This window comes from Dipodomys merriami, unplaced genomic scaffold (genome assembly GCF_024711535.1).
Source record: "Dipodomys merriami isolate MVZ:Mamm:240054 unplaced genomic scaffold, mDipMer1.0.p SCAF_14, whole genome shotgun sequence".
Lineage (NCBI taxonomy): Eukaryota > Metazoa > Chordata > Mammalia > Rodentia > Heteromyidae > Dipodomys > Dipodomys merriami.
This window is the reverse complement of record NW_027202715.1, coordinates 38,678,490-38,701,202: the sequence shown is the minus strand read 5'-3', so window position 1 is coordinate 38,701,202 and position 22,713 is coordinate 38,678,490. Positions and strand designations below refer to the sequence as shown.

Genomic DNA, 22,713 nt, shown 5'->3' with positions numbered 1-22,713 from the left:
ATGACAACATTGACCTCACTCATGATTTTGTGTGTTTTCTTTTCTATTACTGAGGTTTGAACTCAGGGCCTCAAGCTGGGTAGGAAGAAGCTCTACTACTTGAGCCATGCCACTAGCTCTTTCTGCTTTGGCTTGTTTTCAAGATAGAGTCTTCTTCCCCAGGCTAACATGGACCATCCTTCTAATTATGCTTCCTTCTGTGGCTGGAATGACAGGCACACATATCTACACTGTGTTTATTTCTGTTGATACCAGCCTTAGCTGGTGGTCTTGAACCAAGATCAATCCCAAGTAGCTGGGATTTTAAATGTTGTGGTTCACTTATGGTTTTTAGTGAGTATATGTTTTGTGAATTATTTTCTTAGAAAATAACCAGCATATATGTATTTTTCATCAATTGAATTGTATAGTTCATAAACTATAAAATGTTAAGTAATACTAGCCATAATAATGCTTTATTTTTATTAAACAGGATGGATCATTTCTTATTCGGAAAAGCTCTGGTCATGATTCCAAACAACCATATACACTAGTTGTATTCTTTAATAAGCGAGTCTATAATATTCCTGTGCGATTTATTGAAGCAACAAAACAATATGCTTTGGGCAGAAAGAAAAATGGTGAAGAGGTCAGTAATTTCTATTTAATTTTACTTTTGGTTGAGGCAGAATCTTTCTATGTAGCCCAGGTTGACACTGAACTTAGGATCCTCCTGCCTCATCATTCTGAATGCTGGGAATACTAGTATGCATCAACATACCCAGCTAGAAATTTCCTTTAATTTAGATCTATAGCCATGCATTGTGCACACGGAGAAGTATAAAGGCTGATACAGTCTTATTTGCCTATTTTTTTGTTTTGGGTGCCTTCAGTGTCCTATTCAAGAAAGAAATCATTGGCCAAATCCAATGTCATTAATTTTTCCCCTATATTTTCTTCTAGATTTTTTATAGTTCAATCTTTTTTTTTCCCCCCTTAGTACCAGGGCTTCAGCTTGGAGCTCTTGTGTGGCTTGTTCATTCTACCTCTTGAGGTACACCTCTAGCCCAGCTTTTTGCTAGTTAGAGATGGAGTTCTTGAAACTTTTCTGCCCAAACTGGCTCTTCAGCCTCTTGAGTAGCTAAGGATTACAGGTGTGAACCACCAGTACTTATCTTAGTTTAAAGCTTTAAATATCATGAGCTAGTTTAAGCCCCAATACTGGCACAAAGAAATAAAAGATAAAAAAAATGTCATTGGTAACAGAAGAGAAAGTAAGGAATAAATATAAAAGTTCTCCAGGTACTGGTAGCTCATGCCTGTAATCCTAGCTACTTAGGAGGCTGAAATCTGATTGTGGTGGAAGCCAGCCTGGGCAGGAAAGCCCCTGTGAGACTCTTTTCTCCAATTAACCACTCAAAAACTGGAAGTGGCACTGTGGCTCAAGGTGATAGTGTGCAGGGCTTGAGCATAAAAGAGCTCAGGGACAGCACCCAGGCCCTGAATTCAAGCTCTATGACCAACGCCCCCCCCCCAAAAAAAGTACTTGAAGGCCGGTCTCTCACATGTTAGGTGCATGACCTAACATTCATAACCAATTACCTACAAATAACTGGCATTTCACTAGAAAAAGTTGATTTGTGCTCTAAATATTTATTTAATGTGTAGATTTTGGAAGCTGTCCAAATGGTTTACAAAGGCTTTATATTTATTCCTACTTTTTTATTCTGGATATTTATATATGAAAAAATAAAGGACAATAAAATGAACTGTTACTAATTAATGGATTCATAGCACTAATGTGAATTACCATTTTTAAAAATGATTCTAATTGCACTTATTTGGTAACTAAATTTGTAGCACTGTTGGATACTTAAGGAATTTAATGGTATGTGTTACATTTAATCAATCTTTAAAAATCTAATCACTTTCAGAAAAATAAATATGACAACCTTAACTCCTATTGATGTGATTAAAATATATAAAACTTAGCTAGGCACTGGTGGCTCACGCCTGTAATCGTAGCTACTCAGGAGGCTGAGATCTGAGGATCACAGTTCTAAGCCAGCCCAGGCAGGAAAAGTCTTATCTCCAATAAACCACTCAGAAAACCAGATGTGGCGCTGTGGCTCAAGTGGTAGAGCGCTAGCTTTGAACTGAAGAGATGAGGGACAGTGCCCAGGCCCAGAGTTCAAACCCCACAACCACCAAAAAATATCTATATCTCTATATAGCTACACACACACACACACACACACACACACACACACACACACACACACACACACACACACACACACACACACACACACACACACACACACACACACACCTTAATATGTACAATGAGAGTCCAGCATGAAATTTCATTATTAACTAGACACTAATTTAGCTGTAAGCTTATTACTGGTAGCTAGGCACAGATGGAAGCATGTGGGTTCTAAAGTTTTCTCATTCAAAAAAGAAAACTAACAAAATATAAATGTATGTAGGAAATAATTTCTTTCTGGTACTAAATTCTATTTATTACATCCTTTCCTGTGTTTTAGTTTCTATCATGGTAACAAAACACCGGAGATAATGAAATTATAAAGAGAAAAGGCTTAATTTGATTCACAGTTTTCATCAATCCATGATTGATGCTTGTTTTCTTGGGCCTATAGAAGTACATTATGGTGAGAGTGCAAGGCATTCTACTTCTTCTTCTTCCTAGGTGTGGGGCTTGAACTTAGGGCTTGAGCACTGTTCCTGAGCTTCTTTTGCTCAAGGCTAGCACTCTACCACTTGAGCCACACCACCACTTCCGGCTTTTTCTGTTTATGTGGTATTGACGAATCAAACCCAGGGCTTTGTGCATGCTAGGCAAGCACTCTACTACTAATCCACATTCCCAGCCCTCCCCACAGTTTTCTTAAGGACACCTTCCCCCAATGAATTAAAGACCTCCCAACAGGCCTCACTTCATAAAGGCCCCACTAGCTTTCAATAATGCCATTCTGGGAACAAAGACTTTAGCCTGTCGGCTCTAGGGAGATACTCAAGATGTAAACTATAGCTCCCTGAGTCTTTATGTCTAAGACTTGTGTGATATAACTGATACTTTGTTCTCTTTATGGAGAAGGTAGAAATATTCACTGGTAGCTAACTTCACACTTGACACTAAATAAAAAGCAAAATATTTTTTAACTGAGCAAAATATTTAAAATATGTATTATGACTCAAAGTAATTTTTCTACATAGTTATGCTAATTGAGGCTGTGTTTTTAGTCTTACTAAATATAAGAAACTCCATATCCCACAAAACTCAAGACAACAGGACTGTTTGGGCAGAAGATTAGCTGGGATCTTGAGAAAATGGGAGATGGGAGGAATGGAACATGAAGTTAACATGAATAAACATGTTTAATTCATCCATGTTTTTGTCTTCTAGTATTTTGGAAGTGTTGCTGAAATTATCAGGAATCATCAACACAATCCCCTGGTTCTTATTGACAGTCAGAATAACACAAAAGATTCCACCCGACTGAAATATGCAGTTAAAGTTTCCTGAAGAGAAAAAAAGGTGGTTAAAACCATTGCTTCAAACATTTTCCACAGCTTTTTCCTTTTTAGATAACCTTCCAAAACATCACATTTTTGGATTATTAATTATCAGTAGTAACACAGAAGAGGAAAACAGCTATTGAGTTGTGTGCAATACTCACCTGAACTGATCAAGCTGATGAATGCATACCTTGGGAGGTAGAATTGTGCTAACATTCTCCAAATAAACATATTTTTAAAAAAAAAAAACAGGTGTACTGTATTTTCAGTCATTTCAGAAAAGAACATTTTATTTCCAAAATAAGAAAGTTTTACTTTTGGATAAAACAAAGATGCTGGAAATTCAGTACTGTGAGGTGCTCAGTTGTGCAGGAATATAAGTAGGTTCTCTTCTGTCAAATACGTACCATCATGTCTTGGTTAAAATTTGAATGTATAGAAAACAAACTATTATAGGTAATCTATGGTATCTGTAAGTGCAGATATGGTGTAAGTGTGTTATGGTTCCTTTTTGTATCTGCCCCCAATCATGAGTAGTGTATATGGAAATCAACTTTTTAGAAGTTCCGCTGGATTTTGTTACCTTCGCTTATTAAAGGTAATTATTCTCTCTGATCTGTATGACTGTTACATGGAACCTAACTTGAAAGCAAAATGACAGAAAAACTAGATGGAAGCACCAGTTCATAGGACAGCATTCCAGAGAGCAGAAAAGCAGATATTGATGGTCAGTAAAGCATAGCCAGTATGAGCTTCCATGTCCAAGGTCTTAAATCAGACCAACAATATGTTCTTCTTTGTCATATCAAAGTTCTTTTTTCTACTGTGTACTCTAGACAATGTTGAAATGTTAAGAAAGCTAATTGCGAAGTCTAATTTTCAAATGAGAAACAGACTGGATTATAAGACAGCAGCAGTCTCATGAAGTATTCAGAAAGACTACAAAGTATTGATAGATTCAGACTCATGTGAAAGGTAGGGAGAATATTACATGTCATATTGAGTTCAGTTGTGTTCAGTCTTTATAGATATAATGAAGTTGAGATCAGTAAAATAGGTGGCTAATACAATAATTAGTGTCCTTATAGAAAGAAGAGGTCTGGCTACGAATAGAAATGCAGAGGGAAGACTATGTCAGGGGGTATCCAGGAAGAAGAGCATATGAAGATGAGAGACTAGGGTGATCACCCTGCAAGCCTAGGAGTGCCAAAGATTGTTGGAAACCAACAAAGACAAGAGGAGGTCAGGACAGATGTCCTAGCAGCTTCCAGAGGGAACATGAGCCTGCTGAGATCTTGATTTCAGACGTCCAGCATCCCTAACTGAGAGACAACAGATGTTTTTTAAATCTCCCAGACTATGATCCCTATTACGATAGCCCTAAGAAGCAAATAAAATTCAGACATATCTAACAACAAAATCAGATATATGGGTTTTAGAAATTGGGTACCCCAACCATTTTGGCAGGTACCAGGAAGTGAATTTGGGACCTGACATTTGTGAAGCTTTCTTGCTCTATCACTTAAGCCATTCCTACAACCTGATTGTTTATTTTTGAAAATACTAAGAAAATATGAATTTATATGCAAAACCTCTGAAGCTCTTTAAAAAGACCAATCCTATAAATCATGGATATAGAAGGAGAACTAAAGGCACAGATAATCTATTTAATTACATAAAAGCAGAAAGCTTCCCTAACCATGAGGAAGAGAAGGACATCTACACAGAGTCGTCGTACAGAACCCCAAGGAAATAAGATTTAAGAAGAAATACCCCTAAACATATTATAGTTAAGGCAACAAATATACAGAATACTGAAGCTGCAAGTCATATACAATAGCAACCACAGAGGATAACTGACACATTATTCAACACAAATTCTAAATGCAAGGAGGGCATTGTAGAACATAATACAAGTCCTGAAGAGTAATACCTGCCGATGTACATTAGTATATCCAACAAAATTTTACTTCATAATTAAGAGTAAAATAAAGACCTTGTGCAAAAACAAAAGTGAAAGGAATTCATATTTACTAAGCCAGCACTGTATTGGATGCTAACAGAATCCAACACAGAGCACAGCAATCAAAAACAGGAACGAATAAGACCTACTAGATGAGTAGGTTAGTGAAGAAGAAATAGGAAAGAAGCCCTTATCAGAAAAACAGGAACGAATAAGACCTACTAGATGAGTAGGTTAGTGAAGAAGAAATAGGAAAGAAGCCCTTATCAGAAAAACAGTAAAATGACAGGAAATGCATAGTATTTCAATAGTAACACTGAGTGTTAATGATCTCAATTCTTCCATCAAAAGACACAGAACAGTAACTTGGACTAGAAAGCAGAACCTACTCATTTGTTGTCTACAAGAAACATCTCATTGACAAAGATAAATACTTAGGGCAGGTGGAAAAACATCTGTAATCCTAGCTACTCAGGAGGCTGAGATCTGAGGATCTTGGTTTAAAGCCAGCCCGGGCAGGAAAGGCTGTGAGACTCTTCTTTCCAATAAACCTCCAGAAAACCAGAAGTGTCACCGTGGCTCAAGCGGTAGAGTGCTCGCTTTGAGCTGAAGAGCTGAGGGACAGCACCCAAGTCCAGGGTTCAAGGCCCAACGACTGACAAGAAAAAAAACAACAACAACTAAGAAAACTTAAAAGAAATTGAAGAAGACACCAGAAGATGGAATGACCTTCCATACTCATGGATTGGCAGAATATGATGAGAATATGATGAGAATAACCATACTGCCAAAAGCAATCTACAGATTCAATGCAATATCCACCAATGTTTCAATGTCATTCTTCATAAAATAGAAACATCTATCAAAAAAAATCAGATAAAGCATGAAAGGCATCAAATAGCAAATGCAATCTTGAGCAAAAAGAGCAATATAGAAGGTTATCACAATACTGGACTTCAAATTACACTACAGAGCCATAGTAACATGATATTGGCACAAAAACAAACCTAAGAGCCTGGTGTCAGTGGCTCACACCACAATCCTAGGTAGTGATCTGGGATCACAGTTCAAAGCCAGACTTCGAAGGAAAAGTCCATGAGACTCTTATCTCCAATTAACCATCAGAAAACGGGAAGTGGCATTGTGGCTCAAAAGTGGTAGAGCTCTATGAGTGAAAAAACTCAAGAGTGCCTAGGACCTGAGTTCAAGCCCCCTAACTGACAACAACAACAACAAAACAACCTGAAGACCAATGGAAAATAGAAAACCTAGAAATCAAACCTTTTCAACAAGGGAACAAAAAATATACTTTAAAAAAAGACAGTCTCTTCCACAAGTGGTGCTGGCAAAATGGTTATCAACATGGCGCTGAGAGGGAGTTGAGTGGGCAGAGCCCAATTCACCTTACAATCAGTGCCTAACCAGCCTGTGAAGGCTTAGATGCACGATAAGGTGTGACCTTGACAGTGATTGGATCCTCCTCCTCGCTGGCCAGGCCACCCGCCCTTTTTGGCTTTAAAAAGGGCTGCTCTCTGTTAATAAACGAGTTTTCTACCTGCTGGATTTGGCTTCCCGCTGTGTCTGATTGTCTCCCGGGCTGAGGGAGGCTGGGGAACAGAAGAGGGCCACACTTACCTTCCGTCGGACAGGAAGTACCTGTCCGTCAGGAAGACCCAACAAGTTCCCTTAATAAATCCTTTCATATGTGTATGTATCTATTGGTTCTGCCACTGTAGAGAACCTGAAACAGGTAATCCATAGTAATAGTACACTATCAGTATTTTTTAAGTCCACTCCAACCTTACCTTCTGGCTGTGGAAAATGGAATCTGCCAAATGAACCTATTTAACCTTCCAACCAGAAATTCTACCTACAAATGTAGTTATTTTGTGCCTTTTACTACAAATGAGTCTTCCACTCTTTCCCAAATGATTACTGTTAACTGCTTATTCTTTTGGATTCTCAAGGTATTGAAAGCAAGTCATCTTGCTTTAAATCTCCAGATTTAACTTTCATTTTACTTTCTTGATCTTTTAGTTGGCAATAACTTGTAACACCCGTAACAGCAGACATTCATTTCCTTTCTTTGAAAGCAACATTTCAAGAGTTGTAACTTGAATATTACTTTTACTTTTGGTTGAAGCATTTTATTACAGAAGAATCCTGACATTATGCCTTTGCTAATGAGTTTAAGTACATACATTGCTGACAATTTCCTTAAAAATAACTTTTAAGCCAAGGCCAATGGCTCACCCCTGTGATCCTAGCTACTCAGGAGACAGATCTAAGAATTGTGGTTCCTTGCCAGCCTGGCATGACGTCCAGGAGATTCTTATCTCCAGTTCAACCACAAAAATTTTTCGTGTTGTAATAATCATAAACCTTTTAAACAATGTCAAGAAAGTGACTTGAAGGCCTCATCAAACAACTCTTCTGTACACTTGGTTAAAGTACATATTTTTAGTGATCATCAAAATAGCCATTTCGGTAGGGGAAAAACAAAGGAGGAGGTAACAATGCTCATTAGGAAATGTACTCGTTACCTTACTCATGTAACTGTAATCCCTCTGGACAGTATTTTTACAATAAAAAAATATATAAAAACAGCCATTTCAACTCACTGTAAGACTAATACCACTTAGTAGTGAGGAAACATATCAAACTCAGGACTTCACACTTGCTTAAATGATACCTACTTTTTGCTGGCTATTTTGGAGATGACAGTCTTGTACTTTCCTGCCTGGTCTGGCTTAGGACCTTTTCCTTTGGATCTCAGCCTCTTGAGTAGCCAGGATTATAGTAGGTATGTGCCACAGTTGCCTAGCAAGTATCACTCTTTATTAGGAAGGGAAAAAAGCTCTGATAAATTTCTCCAGTATGTTTTTCTCAATGGGGTTCCCAATGGAGTCAAAGTACTTTGCTGAGAACAGGGTTTTCCTATAGCAAAAAAACAATCAATATCCCAAGTGGGATATAACACATGACAAGTAAACAAGCGTCAGTGGTAAAAAGGAATCCACTTATAAAATCAGTTAGTTGTACACAATATATAATATTGTTTTCACCTTAACCATTCTCTCCCAATAACTATTACTTTTTTAAAAATTACTTCAATTTGCTAAAAAAAAAAAAGCAGGAATTTATTTCACATGTAACCCAAATTCTGCATTTCTACTTTATCTTATTTTTAATCCCTCCATAAAATGCACTACTCTAAGCACACAAATGATTATTCACATTTGACTTACTTATTTTCATTATTTCTCCAGTTTTACACAAATACATCTACAATTTGGACTTAGTGATTTAGAACACAAATGGTGTGTTATGAAATACCAAAATTAGCTTTATTTTAAATGAAAATCAAGAAGACCCAAGCTGGGTGTTGGTGGCTCACATCTGTAATCCTAGCTACACAGGAAGCTGAGATCTGAGGATTGTGTGAAAAAATAAAGTGTGATTTTTTAAAAAAGTAAAGAACAGCACCTAAATCCTGAGTTCAAACTCTAGAATCAGGGCTGGGAAGGTGGCTCAGTGGTAGAGCGCTTGCCTTGCATGCAAGAGGCCCTGGGTTCGGTTCCTCAGCACCACATGAGCAAAAAGAAGAAAGCTGGAAGTGGTGCTGTGGCTCAAGTGGTAGAGAGCTAGCCTTGAGCTGAAGAGCTGAGGGACAGCACCAGGCCCAGAGTTCAGGCCCTACGTCTGGACCCAAAAAAAAAACAAACAACAAACAACAAAAACAAACTCTAGAATCAACACACACACACACACACACCCACACCCACACACACACCCACACCCACACCCACCCACACACACACACACACAGAGGAGAGGAAGAAAATTACATGGTTAAAACAGAATTACCATTAAAATTTAACACAGTAATAAGATTCTGTATAAACACAAATTTAAGATAAATTTATTGAAGAAAACCTTCATTAACAATGAAATTAATGCTTACCATTCTTTAAACACCATATACATTATTAATATATACTGTATATTTCCGATCAATTCCATTTTTAGGCTCAATTTAAGAAACACAATTGTAACAGGTTGTATACAAAAAATACTCCACTAAGAAAGTAGATAAACTGCACATAAAACAGTACAAGTATAATGTGCATAGTAAGATAGCTAGAAGCATCTGTATGGCTTTCTTCAAAATAAACTATTAGGAGAATGGACCCATTTGGGACCTACTGTTACAGTTGACATATGTAAACTGTTTCACATTTTTTTAGGCACTTACTAACATAGTGTTTTAATCCCTGAAAAATGAATTTACAAAAAAGAAATCTACATCTGAAATAAAAATAAAAAAAAAACGAGTCTCATACACACCTTTTAAATTAAGCAACCAGTCTTTTAGTGCATGCACAGAACTAAATTGTAATTTTGTCAAAAACTTCCTGTGCAAAATTTACATAAAAGTACAAAACGTATGTACAGATTTATTATATACAGAAAAGCCCTGAAGTTTTCAATCAAAGAAAATGTTATTAAGACTTGAAACAAAAATCATAGTATCTAATCTTGTAATATAGGGACTCCATTATCCAGTGATGCAACAAAATCTGATCCAAACTAACAAGATGAAAAGTTTAATGATTCTGTTATAAAATGTCCATTTTTGAAATTTTTGAGCATGTCCCTTAGGAATCTACCTTGAAGCTTTATGAACAGTGTCCATATTAATGCTTCCCCATTTTTAAACACAATCAATATGTATCTGCTTTTGTTTGTTATACTAAAGAGTTACTAACAAAAATGTTCTAACCTAATTTAGACAATTACAGACAAAAAATATGGTTTGTTTTATTAAATTTGCTTCAAAATATTATCTAAAATATTTTAACTTTCAAGAAAAGCCATTCCCTTTGAAGTGCTTAAATATTCCACTCTTTTTAAAGGGGTGACAACCAAGAAGAAAAACAGGATCTTTTGATTAATGCTGGACAATTTAAATCAGATAAGCATAGTTCTGTGCAAGAGAATCACTGTAGAATATGATCAAATTCAGAAAAAAAAACACTGAAGTTTAACTGGAAGTAGAAAAGCTGCTCATTTACTGCAATTTAGAGAAAGGGTCACCTTGGGAAGGCATTACAATTTCTGACATGGGACAGAGCTTAACAGGAAACAAGAATAACTTGCCCCAAACTCTTCCAAGTTTAACTGTGAAGTACAGTTTCAAAGGATTCTATCTTTCAAATGAACTGTATTCAGCAGATATAGGGTAACTTCTTTACACAGGCTCTCAGTATGTTTTCACAAGTGATAAGAAATCCAATTCTAATGTGAAAGAGCACCCCATCTTCAGAGGAGCTGGCTAATCGGATTTATAAGGCTGGTGGAAGAAAGGGAATGGGACTATCCCTACTATTTACCCTCTATGAAGAGTCTCTAGAAAAGAACTCTATTGGGAAAACTATTTTAATCAAACTTTATCACTAACTTCTCACAAGCACATCTTTTAAAAAAGATTAAGTCAAGATACAGCTATGTAAGTTAATTTCTTTCAAAACTTACTTGTACAGTGATGGCATTTTCAAGTACCATACATAAAGCTTTTGGTCTTCCATGGAAATGTAACTGATATTTCAGGAACTATACTGAAGTAGAAAATGTCTGTATCATGGTCTTTCAACTGTTTTCTTCTCAAATAGTTTTATTTTCTTTTCCTTGGTTAATTTGGTAAATTATTCTAACATATTCCAGTCTCGAGTAGCTTCCATTAAATGTCTCTGCCCATGACCAGCCCATGTATCCTGATTGTCAAATACTCTACCACAAAACCAACAGTTAAACTTAGCTTTCAAAACATTTTCAGAGGTAGTTTTCACAATCTGGTAATTGTTTTTGCTTGTCTTTTTGAGTGTTAATTTTAGCACAAATCTTTCTTTCACGGAATTAACCGTTTTAAAAGTTTTGTGCCGCTTGGGAAAATCATCAAATGTTGTTTTAGGAGGATTATAACTAACTGGTTTCTGTAAAGCACTGATAGTTCTCTTTGACAATGAAACCTTAAGTACATGCCCATTAAATTTTGAGATAGTTTTCATTACACTCATGACTTCTGGAGCATCTACATCAGGATGATTCAAAACCACAACTGGTTGGTTTCTCCTGGGACATTTCACAAGTTGTCTGGAACTAAAGGGGAAAAGCCTTAACATTCTGACTGTGTCTTTTGCAAGCCTAGGTCTGTTGAGTCCAAACGCTTCATGGACATCTTCAGTTTTAGTTTTTTCTTTGCACTTTCTATACAATGTTGACTTTTTTCTTGGAGGCTCTTGGTAACTATCCCTACATTTTCGTTTACAATTTCTGTTTCTAGATACAAAGGTAATTTCAGAATCTTCACTTACACGAGATTTTATTTTAGAAAATTTGCTTGTGGAAGTCTTTCTTCTATTGAAACTTCTCTCAATTGCACCATTTGTTTTACACCGTAATACTCTGGCTTCTGAATGGTCACTGATACATAGTGGTTCCTCAGAAGGTTCTGGGCATGTTGCAGTAGAAGTTACAGTAATTTCATTTGCTGGCATCAAATCATCTGTTAAGAAGGGTAAGGCATCTCTACAAGATTCTGGCTCTTTCTGCTCTCCACCTATAGTCTGATTAGATGGTACATTCTCTTTCTGCAATGGGATTACAGAATTGCTAACTGATTGATTATTAGCAGCAGTCACATTTGAAACAGAATTAAAAAATTTCAAAAATATTGTCTGTGATGTTCCTTCAGGTGTCTTTGGCTGTGTATTTTGATTAGAATTTTGGACTAACTTAGGCTTAAGCAGCTCTGTGTTATTTGGCATCACATACTTTAGAAAAACAGCTTGTCTGCCATCAGGCAAAAGGGTATAGAGAGGTGCCTTCGGGAAACTTTCATTCTGCTGTTTAACTGAATCCAAGACACTCAACTTTGCACCCTGCTGCTCTGACAGTACATTAGAAGTAGGAACAGCTTTCCCTGAAGAACTTCCTGGTGTTTTAATAATGTAAGAGCTTTTTAATGGCAATGCATTTTCTGAGCGACTTTTCATACTCAAACAACTGCCAATGCTGGAACAAAGTGCAGGTGTGAGACAATTACTGTTGTGTTCTACCTTCAAAAAGGGAGTTTTGAAAGGCTCATTAGTCACAGTTCCACAAGCTTGAGTACTCTCAGTGTTGACAATGGAAACATCTTCAGGTTTCCCATTATTAAATGTCAAAACCATCCCAGGTTTGTTGTTTAAAAGAAGAGAAGCAGGTACACCTGGTGTATTAATTAATGGAAGTGCTCTTTTAGAAAGAATGTGGACTCCAGACTTGTTAGCAACTTTCAATGGTATAAAAATTCCTTTTGGGGTTTGAACAAATAGAGTTTTTTTCTGTTCTAAGCTTATGAGTGGATTCTGTATACCTAAAGAACCTGAATTCTGTGTATTGACACGCAGTTTGTCTTTTACAAGCTGTTGCGTTATTATTGCATCTGACTGAGTTTTTGGTAATGTGCTAACACCTGGAACTTTCTCTGAATCTCTTACATCTTGTAACACTGACAGCACTTGTTTTTCTTTTCCATTACATTTCAAACTCTGATCATCTGCAGGCATATTAACACTCAAACTTCCAGATGATAATGGGCAGATACTATGTTCTTTCAAGTCTTTTGAAGGTTCAACTGTCAAGTCTTCTCCCTGATTTTGTTGTGACTGCTCACGATGAAGTGGTGGACTTTTATCTGGAATGTCAGAGTCCTGCTTTACATTAGATTTCGGCATTAATATATCTTGAAGTAATTGGTTTACTTCAGGTGGTAAATATTCTGATGCCTGTTGGCTCTGGAGAGAGAAAACAGATGTGATTCTAGGCATCATAGGTGAATCAATACTACAAGTGTCATTCCAGTTAGATTTTTCAGTCACATTCTCTAAATTCTGGTTTTCGTTAGTGTACAGGCTTTGTCCATCAATATTTTGTCCTTTTTCTATAACACATTGCTCTTCAATTTCAGCTTTCATTTTTGAAATTCTATCTTTATCATTTAAAAGGCTAACAGATGGTAACAGACTATCTGTGTTTGAGAGTTCTTTCCTAATTGGTGTAAAAACAGCATCATTAGTTGGCTGTTGAACTGTTTTGCTTGATGAAGATTCTTTCTGAAGGTTTTCACACACTGCTGGTCCTGAAAACCTACGACGCTTATTATTCACTTTTGAGTAATTATGAAAAGGTAATGATCCTTGGTTTGAAGATTCAACTGGTAACTCAGAGTTGACATAACTAATACAATAGTTATGCATATCTCCACTAGTATACGCATTTGGCTTGTTATTATGGTTGACTTTATCTTGAGCTTTAACGGTGTTACCCAGCATTTCTGAATGGTGCTGAGCAATATGATTTCCCCGTAAGTCAACGTTATCTCTTGCTTCAACTTTTGCTGTCAAACCCACTGATGTGCTAACCAATTCTGATGTTGCTGGCAAAGATGATAGATTTTTACTATTCTCCACTGTTTGAGGAATATTACTCCTTTCAGATATCAAAGCCATTTCTTTTTCAGAAATTATTTTCCCTGAAACTATAGGAGGTGGGCATAAAAATGGAGTTGCTTTCATAGAATTGTTTTCACTTAACTCAGTTGTTACTCCAGTTAAAAATGCAGTGGTGTCCAAAGTCTGGAGCTTCAAGTTAGTAGCATTGTCTTTTGCAGCATCTAACTGTGAGGCTGAAGTGTGTAAATTTGGTTTACTGGGAGGCAACAATTTTATTACAATATGTTGTTTTCCATCTACCATCTTGAAGCCCATAAACTTAGAACTGTAGTTTGCGGGAATTGTTACTTTATTATTTTTCATCAGTAACACTGTAGGTCCCTGACAAGTAGTTTTCAAGAAACCTGAAGTAGCATTTGATCCTTCATCAGCTCTATTACACTGCCCAGAGGAGAGAAGAATTCGTTTTTCTGACTCTGACTCTGTGGGCTTATCACTATCTTCACAGTGTAGCCTTTTACGCTTCTCTTCATTTAAATGTTTCTTACCAAGATGGCTCTGATCTTCAGATCCAGTCTCTTGTGTTTTGCTCATTATATTAAGCTCCTGAGTGCTTTCCTCTACATCTTTGTCACTTCCACTGTTAATTTTCTTACGTTTCCAGAATGTTTTTGATGCACCAATTTTGTATCTTTTCAGTATTAGTTTAAGACCTGCAGAAGTACTTGTGATCCTTTTGTCATGGTTGTCTTTGTCCAGTTTTTCTTTTGCATACAAATGTTCTTTGTGCAAAGTTATAACATGTCTTACAAGATGGTCCTTATGGGTGGCACCATAACTACAATATTGACAAGTGAAGGGAAGAGTACCACAATGAACAAGAAAATGTTTCTGAAGCTCTGCTTTGGTGAGACACATATGATGGCATTTACCACATTTATAGTGAATTTCGTTATGTCTATGAATATGCTGAACAAATGTACCAACATCCTGGGTGAAGAATTTGCACTCTTCACATTGAAAATTGCCATTAACGCAATGTTTAGATGTGAAATGCTTTGTCAAGCCTAATAAACTATATACACGCTCAGTGTTACAAATGTCACATTTTACTAAAGTACTTCTATGGGTTTGTCGGTGTTGTTTAAATATCTGGAAGTCATTTGCTGAAAAATTACACATTTCACAAGGAAATGAAGGTAATTCTCCACGATGCCACATTTGAAAATGTTTCTGTAAATCATTCGGGCTATACCGAGTGCCATCTTGGCATTTTGAACAGCTGAAATTAAGTATTTTTGCAGACATTTTTACACCTTCTTCTTCAGCTCTCTCAGACTTACAAAGCAATACACACTCCTCTACACAGTTTACAGTCCTTACATTTATAGATTTTCTTGCAGTCTGTTGTCTTCTCTGAAATAATTTGCTGTATTTGTCAACTTCATGTTTCAGTAGAACTTCATCTGGAATATAAACCTTTGGCAAATCAACTTTTAAAATTTTTAATCCATAATGAAAATCAGTTTCTAAAAGTTTTTGTTTAGGTTCTGATCTCACAGTATCAGCTACCTTATTCTTTACATCATCATCTTTTTTTAAAGTAATTTGCTCTTCATCACAAAATAATTGTTTCTCTTCAAATGGCATGATGTAATAAAAAAAAAATCCCAATTTCTTTTGTTCTGAAAACTCCTGAAGTTATTCAACAGGAAACAATAATGTTCCAAAACATCTTCAAATTAAACAGGAACTTTTCAACATCAACTAACCTAAAATTAAACAAAGAACTGAAATTTTCATCACAAAATTAAAAGCAAATTTCTTATCTTTAAGTTCAATTTTTTTTTGGGGGGGGGTCCGGTCGTGGGGCCTGAACTCTGGGCCTGGGCACTGTCCCTCAGCTCTTCAGCTCAAGGCTAGCACTCTACCACTTGAGCCACAGCGCCACTTCCGGCTTTTTTCTCTTTGCTTATGTGGTGCTGAGGAATCGAACCCAGGGCCTCAGGCATGCAAGGCAAGCACTCTACCACTAAGCCACCTTCCCAGCCCTTTAAGTTCAATTTTTGATACAAAGTGAAATGTTAGCCAAACGCATATACTGAAACTGAAGACTTGGTTGATGTACAAACCACTAACAAGAAGTAATTCAATGGCAGCAATGGGAGGGAAGGAACAAGTGGGAAAGAGGGACAGCTGATGCTATGCAAAACAAAAGAAATGTACATATCACCCAATGTGGAAGAAATACTGTATTGCAAAGCTCATAGAGCTCATAAATGTTATAGACCATGATAGACAATTTGCCCCATGAAAGTTTGAATGTGATTGTGACTTTAACTAAGCATCACTATCCCAATATACTGTGAAATTTGGTAAATTATGTAACTACTTAATCACAATAAAAAATTTGAAAAACAATTGAAAGTGAGAAAAAAAAAGAAGATAACATAGAAGTCAGAAAATGCAAGCTCTAAGCCAACTATGCTATGGGATTATTTTCTTTGCATCTCAGTTTCCTCCTCCAAACAAAACCATATTCTCATAATATCTTCAAGTGGTAAGATTCTATCTATCTATCTATCTATCTATCTATCTATCTATCTATCTATCTATCTATCTATCTATCCATCCATCCATCCATCCATCTTTCTATCTATCTGCCAGTCCTGAGGCTTGAACTCAGGGCCTGGGCACTGTCCTTCAGTTTCTTTTTTGCTCAAGGCTAGCAGTCAACCACTTGAGCCACAGTTCCATTTCTGGGTTTTGGTTTGTTGAGTAGTTTATTGAATATAAGAGTCTTCACAGACTTTCCTGCCAGGGCGGGCTGATCCTTAAATCTCAGTCTCCTGAGTTGTTAAGATTACAGGTGTGAGCCACCAGTGTCCAGTGCCCAGCTTCCCCCCCATCCCTTCCATCCCCTTCCACCCTGCCTGCCGGTTCTGGGTCTTAAACTCTGGGCCTGGATACTGTCTCTGAGCTTCTTTTGGTCAAGGGAATCAAGCCCTCTACCACTTATATCACAGCATCAGTTCTGGGTTTTTTTTTTAATTTAATTTAATTTTATTTGTGAACATACTGTACAGAGGAGTTACAATTACATGGGCAGGATAATGCGTACATTTCTTACCAAGCATTGCAGCCTCCTCCTTTGTTTACCCTTCACATTCCTTCCCAGCCTCCCCCCTCCCCCCCAATCCCAATCCTTCTCCTTCCCCCCCCACTACCCCCCCCACAGTTCTGGGTTTTTTGAGTAGTTCACTGAAAAATCTCACAAACTTTCCTGCCCAGGCTGGCTTTGAATAACAATTCTCAGATCCCAGCCTCCTGAATAGCTAAGATTACAGGTATGAGCCTGGCTATTTTATTTTTTAAGATATGATATTGTTATATAATATAGCCTAGGCTGACCTGGAAACTCCAATCCTGTGAGTGCTGGGATTATAGGCATGTACCACCAGGCCCAACTTAAACTCTTAAGATTGGATACTTCAGTTCTAAAACTGGGTTAACTTTCTTTTCTTTTTTTTTCTTTGAGATGGGAGCCCTGATACTGTGTCCAGAACTTCTGGGCCTCAGTCTCCTGAACATGTTAAAATTACAGGTGTGTACCACATTTACTTGTAATATTAAAGATTTTTTTTAAAATTTATAAGGGACAAGACCACACTAAAGCTACCAGCACAACTATGTTTATTGCAGCATTATTTACCATAGCTAAGATATGGAACCAACCCAGATGCCCCTCAGTAGATGAATGGATCAAGAAAATGTGGTAGTTATACACAATGGAATTCTATGCCTCCATCAGAAAGAATGACATTGCCCCATTTGTTAGGAAATGGAAAAACTTGGAAAAAATTATATTAAGTGAAGTAAGCCAGGCCCAAAGAAACATAGGTCCCATGGTTTCCCTTATTTGCAATATCTAGTATATGTATGAGTCAAGCGGAAAAGGTCAGATAATGTGATGTCAGGAAAATGAACCCTTAGATATGTATTTTAATGTTTTTTTCTTTCATACATGTGTTTCTAACGCATTTATAAGATTATTTCTTTGTTGCTTTGTATGTCCCTCCCCCACAGTATAACCCCTGCTTTCACTATATTTGATGTCAGTATAACTTGTGGAGGAGATGGGGAAAAACCAGTTGTTTAAGGATACAGGCGGACCTGTTGCAACAATGAGAAGTACAAGTTGTCATGTCCAAAATGAGCTTTACAACGTCGATGGGGGGGGGGGGGGGAAGGGGGGGAAGGAGAAGGATTGGGATTGGGGGGAGGGGGGAGGCTGGGAAGGGATGTGAAGGGTAAACCAAAGGAGGAGGCTGCAATGCTTGGTAAGAAATGTACGCATTATCCTATCCATGTAATTGTAACCCCTCTGTACAGTATGTTCACAAATAAAATTTAAAAAAATTAAAAAAAATTAAAAAAAAAAATTTATAAGGGATTCTTAAAGACTCCATTACACATATGTGGTTTATCCTGTAACTATTATCTCATGTGGTTAGTTATCCTGTAACTATTATCTCATAAGCACTGTAACAGATTTGTCTCAGATTTCCTATTTCTGTAACTTCCTCAGGGATAATTTACATTTAAAATAAAAGCAACAGCAACACAAACAGCAACAACAAAAATCATCTATGAAACTTCAACCAGATCTGAAAGTGATCAAATATACAAAACTTTTATACACTTCCTGCTTGACTTGAAAAAAAAAAAAACTTTTATACACATAGTAATCGTTTCTGTACATTCGCCAGAATTTCATAGTGTGGTCATTCTGGTTAATCCACACTCAAGCTTTTTCTATACTTCCTATAGCTGAGCACTGGTGGCTCACGCCTGTTAATCTTAGCTACTTAGAAAGTTGAGATCTGAGGATCATGGTTCAAAGCATAGGCAGGAAAGTCTGTGAGACTATCTCCAATTATCCAGCAAAAAGCCAGAAGTAGAGCTGTGGCTCCAGTGGGAGAGTGCTAACCTCCAGCAAGAGAGCTTAGACCCAGGCCATGCATTAAGTTCAAGCTCCAGGACTAGCACACACAAAAAAGAGATTATCATACAAGTTTCATTATAAAAAGCAATTTGTGTCTTAATAATATCATATATCCAAAATTATATTTATATAACATCAAGTAATTAGATTTTGCTATTTCTAAATATCATGAATTCCATTTCAAAATAGCTCACAATTTTTTCTTTAAAAAATAACATATCCCAATGTAAAAGTAGGCTCTTAAAACAACTCAATTAACAAAAACTAATAAATAATAAATACCTAATAAAAGTAGAAAATATTTTGACAGGTGCTATAGAGAAATTTAAAAATATGGTCCCTCCTCTATTCCAACTCACAGTTCAGGAGGAAGTAGGAAGCATACATTAACACGTTGCTTGTTAAGCACTATTCAGCAACCTCATCTACCCAATACAATATTCAAGGAATAGAAAATAATTAGGCAGGATACATGGCAGCCAAGAAATGCCATCAAGTTCATTTATTAACCCATATACTCTTTCCTCATAAACAAGCCCAGTACATTTTCAGGTAGATTTGACTCCAAACAACTTAAATGAATTTGCTTTGGTTTATAATCTCTAGTAAATGAAGAAGATTAAGAGTCCTCTGGCAGAGGAGGAAAAAAAAGTATTTTTTTTTTTAAAGGAAGGGGATTTCCATTTATCTTAGATATTCCAGTGGCTGAAAAGAGGGATGGAGTGACTACTTAACAGGTATATAGTCTTCATTGGGACTGACTAATATATATATATATATATATATATATATATATATATTTTTTTTTTTTTTTTTTTTTTTTTTTTTTTTGGTCGGTCGTGGGGCTTGAACTCTAGGCTTGGGCGCTGACCCTGTGCTCTTCAGCTCAAGGCAAATGCTCTACCACTTGAGCCACAGCGCCACTTCCGGTTTTCAAGTGGTTTATTGGAGACAAGAATCTCATGGACTTTCCTGCCCAGGCTGGCTTTGATCCTCAGATCTCAGTCTCCCGAGTAGCTAGAATTACAGGTGTGAGCCACTGGCGCCTGGTGACTAAAATATTTTTTAACTAGACAGTGATGATAAGTGCTCAGTATGGCAAACACAATAAATGCCTCTAAAATCACTAATGTGGGGCCAGGAGTAGTGGCTCATGCCTAATATCCCATTTACTGAGCTGATAGTGATAAGGAGAATCTCCAGAATCTCAGGACCAGACCCAGAAAGTGAAACTCCATTTCAAACAATTAGCTGGGTTTTGTAGCAGGTGCCTCTCTGATCAGAGCTATGATGAAGGTAGAAGGATAATCTTAGATAGCCTCTGGGCAAAAATGTGAGACTGGAGGTGTGGTTCAAGTGCCTATCTACACCAAGCAAGAAGTCCTGAGTTAAAACCCAAATACTATCAAAAATGGAAGGGAAGGAGTGAAGTAGAGAGAAAGGGCTAATTTTATGTGAATTCTAAGAAAAAATTCTAAAAACATAGCTAGTCAAAATAACCTAACTAAATAATGTCACTTATATGACAATAACCTTTGAGGGCATTTCTGTAATATGGAACAGCCACTAATAATTAAACTGGGCCCAAATCATGTTATATCATACTAAGAAAGTTTTATCTACTAAAAATAGCCTATGTAAGAAGTCATGAAATTATCTAATAATATTTTAGCATACTGAAATATTTCATCAAAAACAAGAGATCTAGGTAGGTGCCAATGGATTGCATGTGTATTCCTAGCTATTCAAGAGGCTGAGATCTAAGAATCATGGTTCAAAAGCTAACATGTGCAGGAAGGTCTGTGAGACTCTAAAAAAGCTGGAAGTGGAGCTGTGACTCAAGTGACAGAATACTTGCTTTCATCAATAAAGCTCCAGGACAGCACCCAGGCTCTGAGCCTTGGTACCAAAAAAGATAACTGAAAAAGCTTACTTTAATGGAGTTCTCAGTTCACTGATAATGCCTAGTATTTTAAATTAGGTTTTAAGCAGTTGTAAAAAAGTTTCAATTAAACATGTCAATTTATGCCAAATGAGTATTTTTAAATTAGCAAGATTACTTAGCCTACATGTCTACACATAGATTATATGATCTGATTTTATGGGTTTCATGTGGGGTGCCTTGTTAAGATCCTCCCTGAAAATTTTATTTTGAACTTTATCAAGATAACACAACAAATAGTTGATAGGCTGTTTGCTTATAAAATTTTGCATGTTTTTCATAATGAGTTATTATAATTTGCAATCAAGATAAATTTAAAATCTAGAAGGAAAAGATAAACCCATATTTAGTTGTGATATTTGTAATTTTAAGATGTTTTTTTTGTCAAAAGACATGAAAAATAAAGGGGTACAGATAATAAAGATAATAGGCTAAGAAATTAAATCTTTGTTTTTAGTGTAGATTTTTCTATTTTGTTAGGAATGCAGGAGTGCATGTTGGGATGAAAACATGTATATTTAGCTGTCCTTCAGAAATATTTATTTATTTATTTATTTTTATTTATTTTGGGTCCGGTCATAGGGCCTGAACTCTGGGCCTGGGTGCTGTCTCTCAGCTCTTCAGCTCAAGGCTAGTGCTCTACCACTTGAGCCACAGCGCCACTTCTGGCTTTTTTTCTTTTTGCTTTTGTGGTGCTGGGCAATCGAACCCAGGGCCTCATGCATGCAAGGCAAGCTCTCTACCACTGAGCCACCTTCCCAGCCCCCTTTAGAAATATTTATGAGCATGTTTCACATGGAAAAATCAACAGTGGACCCCCATAGACTTCATGAGACCTTAACCTAGCACTACCTTTTTTTGGTACTGTAATAACAAACTTTTTGTAACAAATATCCCATTTCAGGTTCACTGTTTCAAAGATGACATTGTTAAAGAAATAGTTATGAATCAAGAGCTTAATTTGCCCTCCTTAAATGGGCCAGTCAGATGAGAAGGACTTTTATCTTTTTTTTCCCCAGTACAGGGGTTTGGACTCAAGACTTCTGTATTGCTACTTAGGTAATCTACAACTCCAATCCTCTTTTTTTTTAAATACTGTTCTTCTGAGATAGTTTATTATTTCCTTCCCTGGGTATGTGCCTGGCCCGTGATCACCTATTTTAGGCTTTGCATTGTAACTAGGATAACAGGCACTCACCAAGGCATCCAAGTATCAGTTGAAAAGGTATCTCTCAAACTTTCTTACCCTGGCTGGCCTCCAACTATGATCCTCCCAAACTTAGTTTCTCAAATAGCTAGCTATGAGCCACCAGCACTGGCTTTTGGTAATAATTTCTTTAAATCTGATACCTTTAATTTATAGCATACAAAATACAATATAAGAGGAGTTTGTATATTTGAGGTAGTTTGCAGTTTGTAATTTTTCAAGTTTGTTTGAATAACTGTTTTCATATATGTCTAAATGTTACCATGAGATAATGATATCTGACAACTCATATACTAGGGTTGGCACCTGTGATCAAAATGTTATGAATATCTCAGGTAAGATAAAAAGGGAAAAAGAAATGTTATCATAATTTGAATCCCTCAAACTATTAGACTAATGCTCTTTTTATTATAGTTCAATCTCCACCCTACCATCAAGGTTTATTGGTCTTACATGACCCATTTAACTATGATATTACTACTTCATAAAACTTGACCTGCCAGGTGCTAGTATCTTACCCCTATAATCCTAGCTATTCAGGAAGCTGAGGTTGAGGATCGTGATTTGAAGCCAACCCAG

At 36.7% G+C, this 22,713-nt stretch overlaps 2 protein-coding genes across 5 annotated transcripts in view; one reads left to right on the top strand and one right to left on the bottom strand.

The window, feature by feature from the left end:
* Positions 1 to 3,771, top strand: part of LOC138826171 (B-cell linker protein-like) — a 49,775-nt gene extending 46,004 nt beyond the window's left edge. Inside the window, exons 16-17 of the mRNA XM_070021314.1 lie at positions 473 to 628; positions 3,410 to 3,771. Of these exons, the coding sequence (XP_069877415.1) occupies positions 473 to 628; positions 3,410 to 3,529 (276 nt within the window). The 3' untranslated portion in view covers positions 3,530 to 3,771. The remainder of the gene's footprint in view (positions 1 to 472; positions 629 to 3,409) is intronic.
* LOC138826170 (DNA nucleotidylexotransferase-like) overlaps positions 1 to 22,713 on the bottom strand; it is a 120,787-nt gene that overhangs the window by 81,997 nt on the left and 16,077 nt on the right. For 2 of the 4 annotated variants that reach the window (XM_070021311.1, XM_070021310.1), the window contains one exon: positions 9,451 to 15,752. The exons of the other annotated variants lie outside the window; for them this stretch is intronic. In XM_070021311.1, coding sequence (XP_069877412.1) covers positions 11,191 to 15,630 — 4,440 coding nt within the window. In that variant the 5' untranslated portion in view covers positions 15,631 to 15,752 and the 3' untranslated portion in view covers positions 9,451 to 11,190. Of the gene's footprint in view, positions 1 to 9,450; positions 15,753 to 22,713 lie in introns of those variants that run through there. 4 annotated transcript variants of the gene reach the window in all.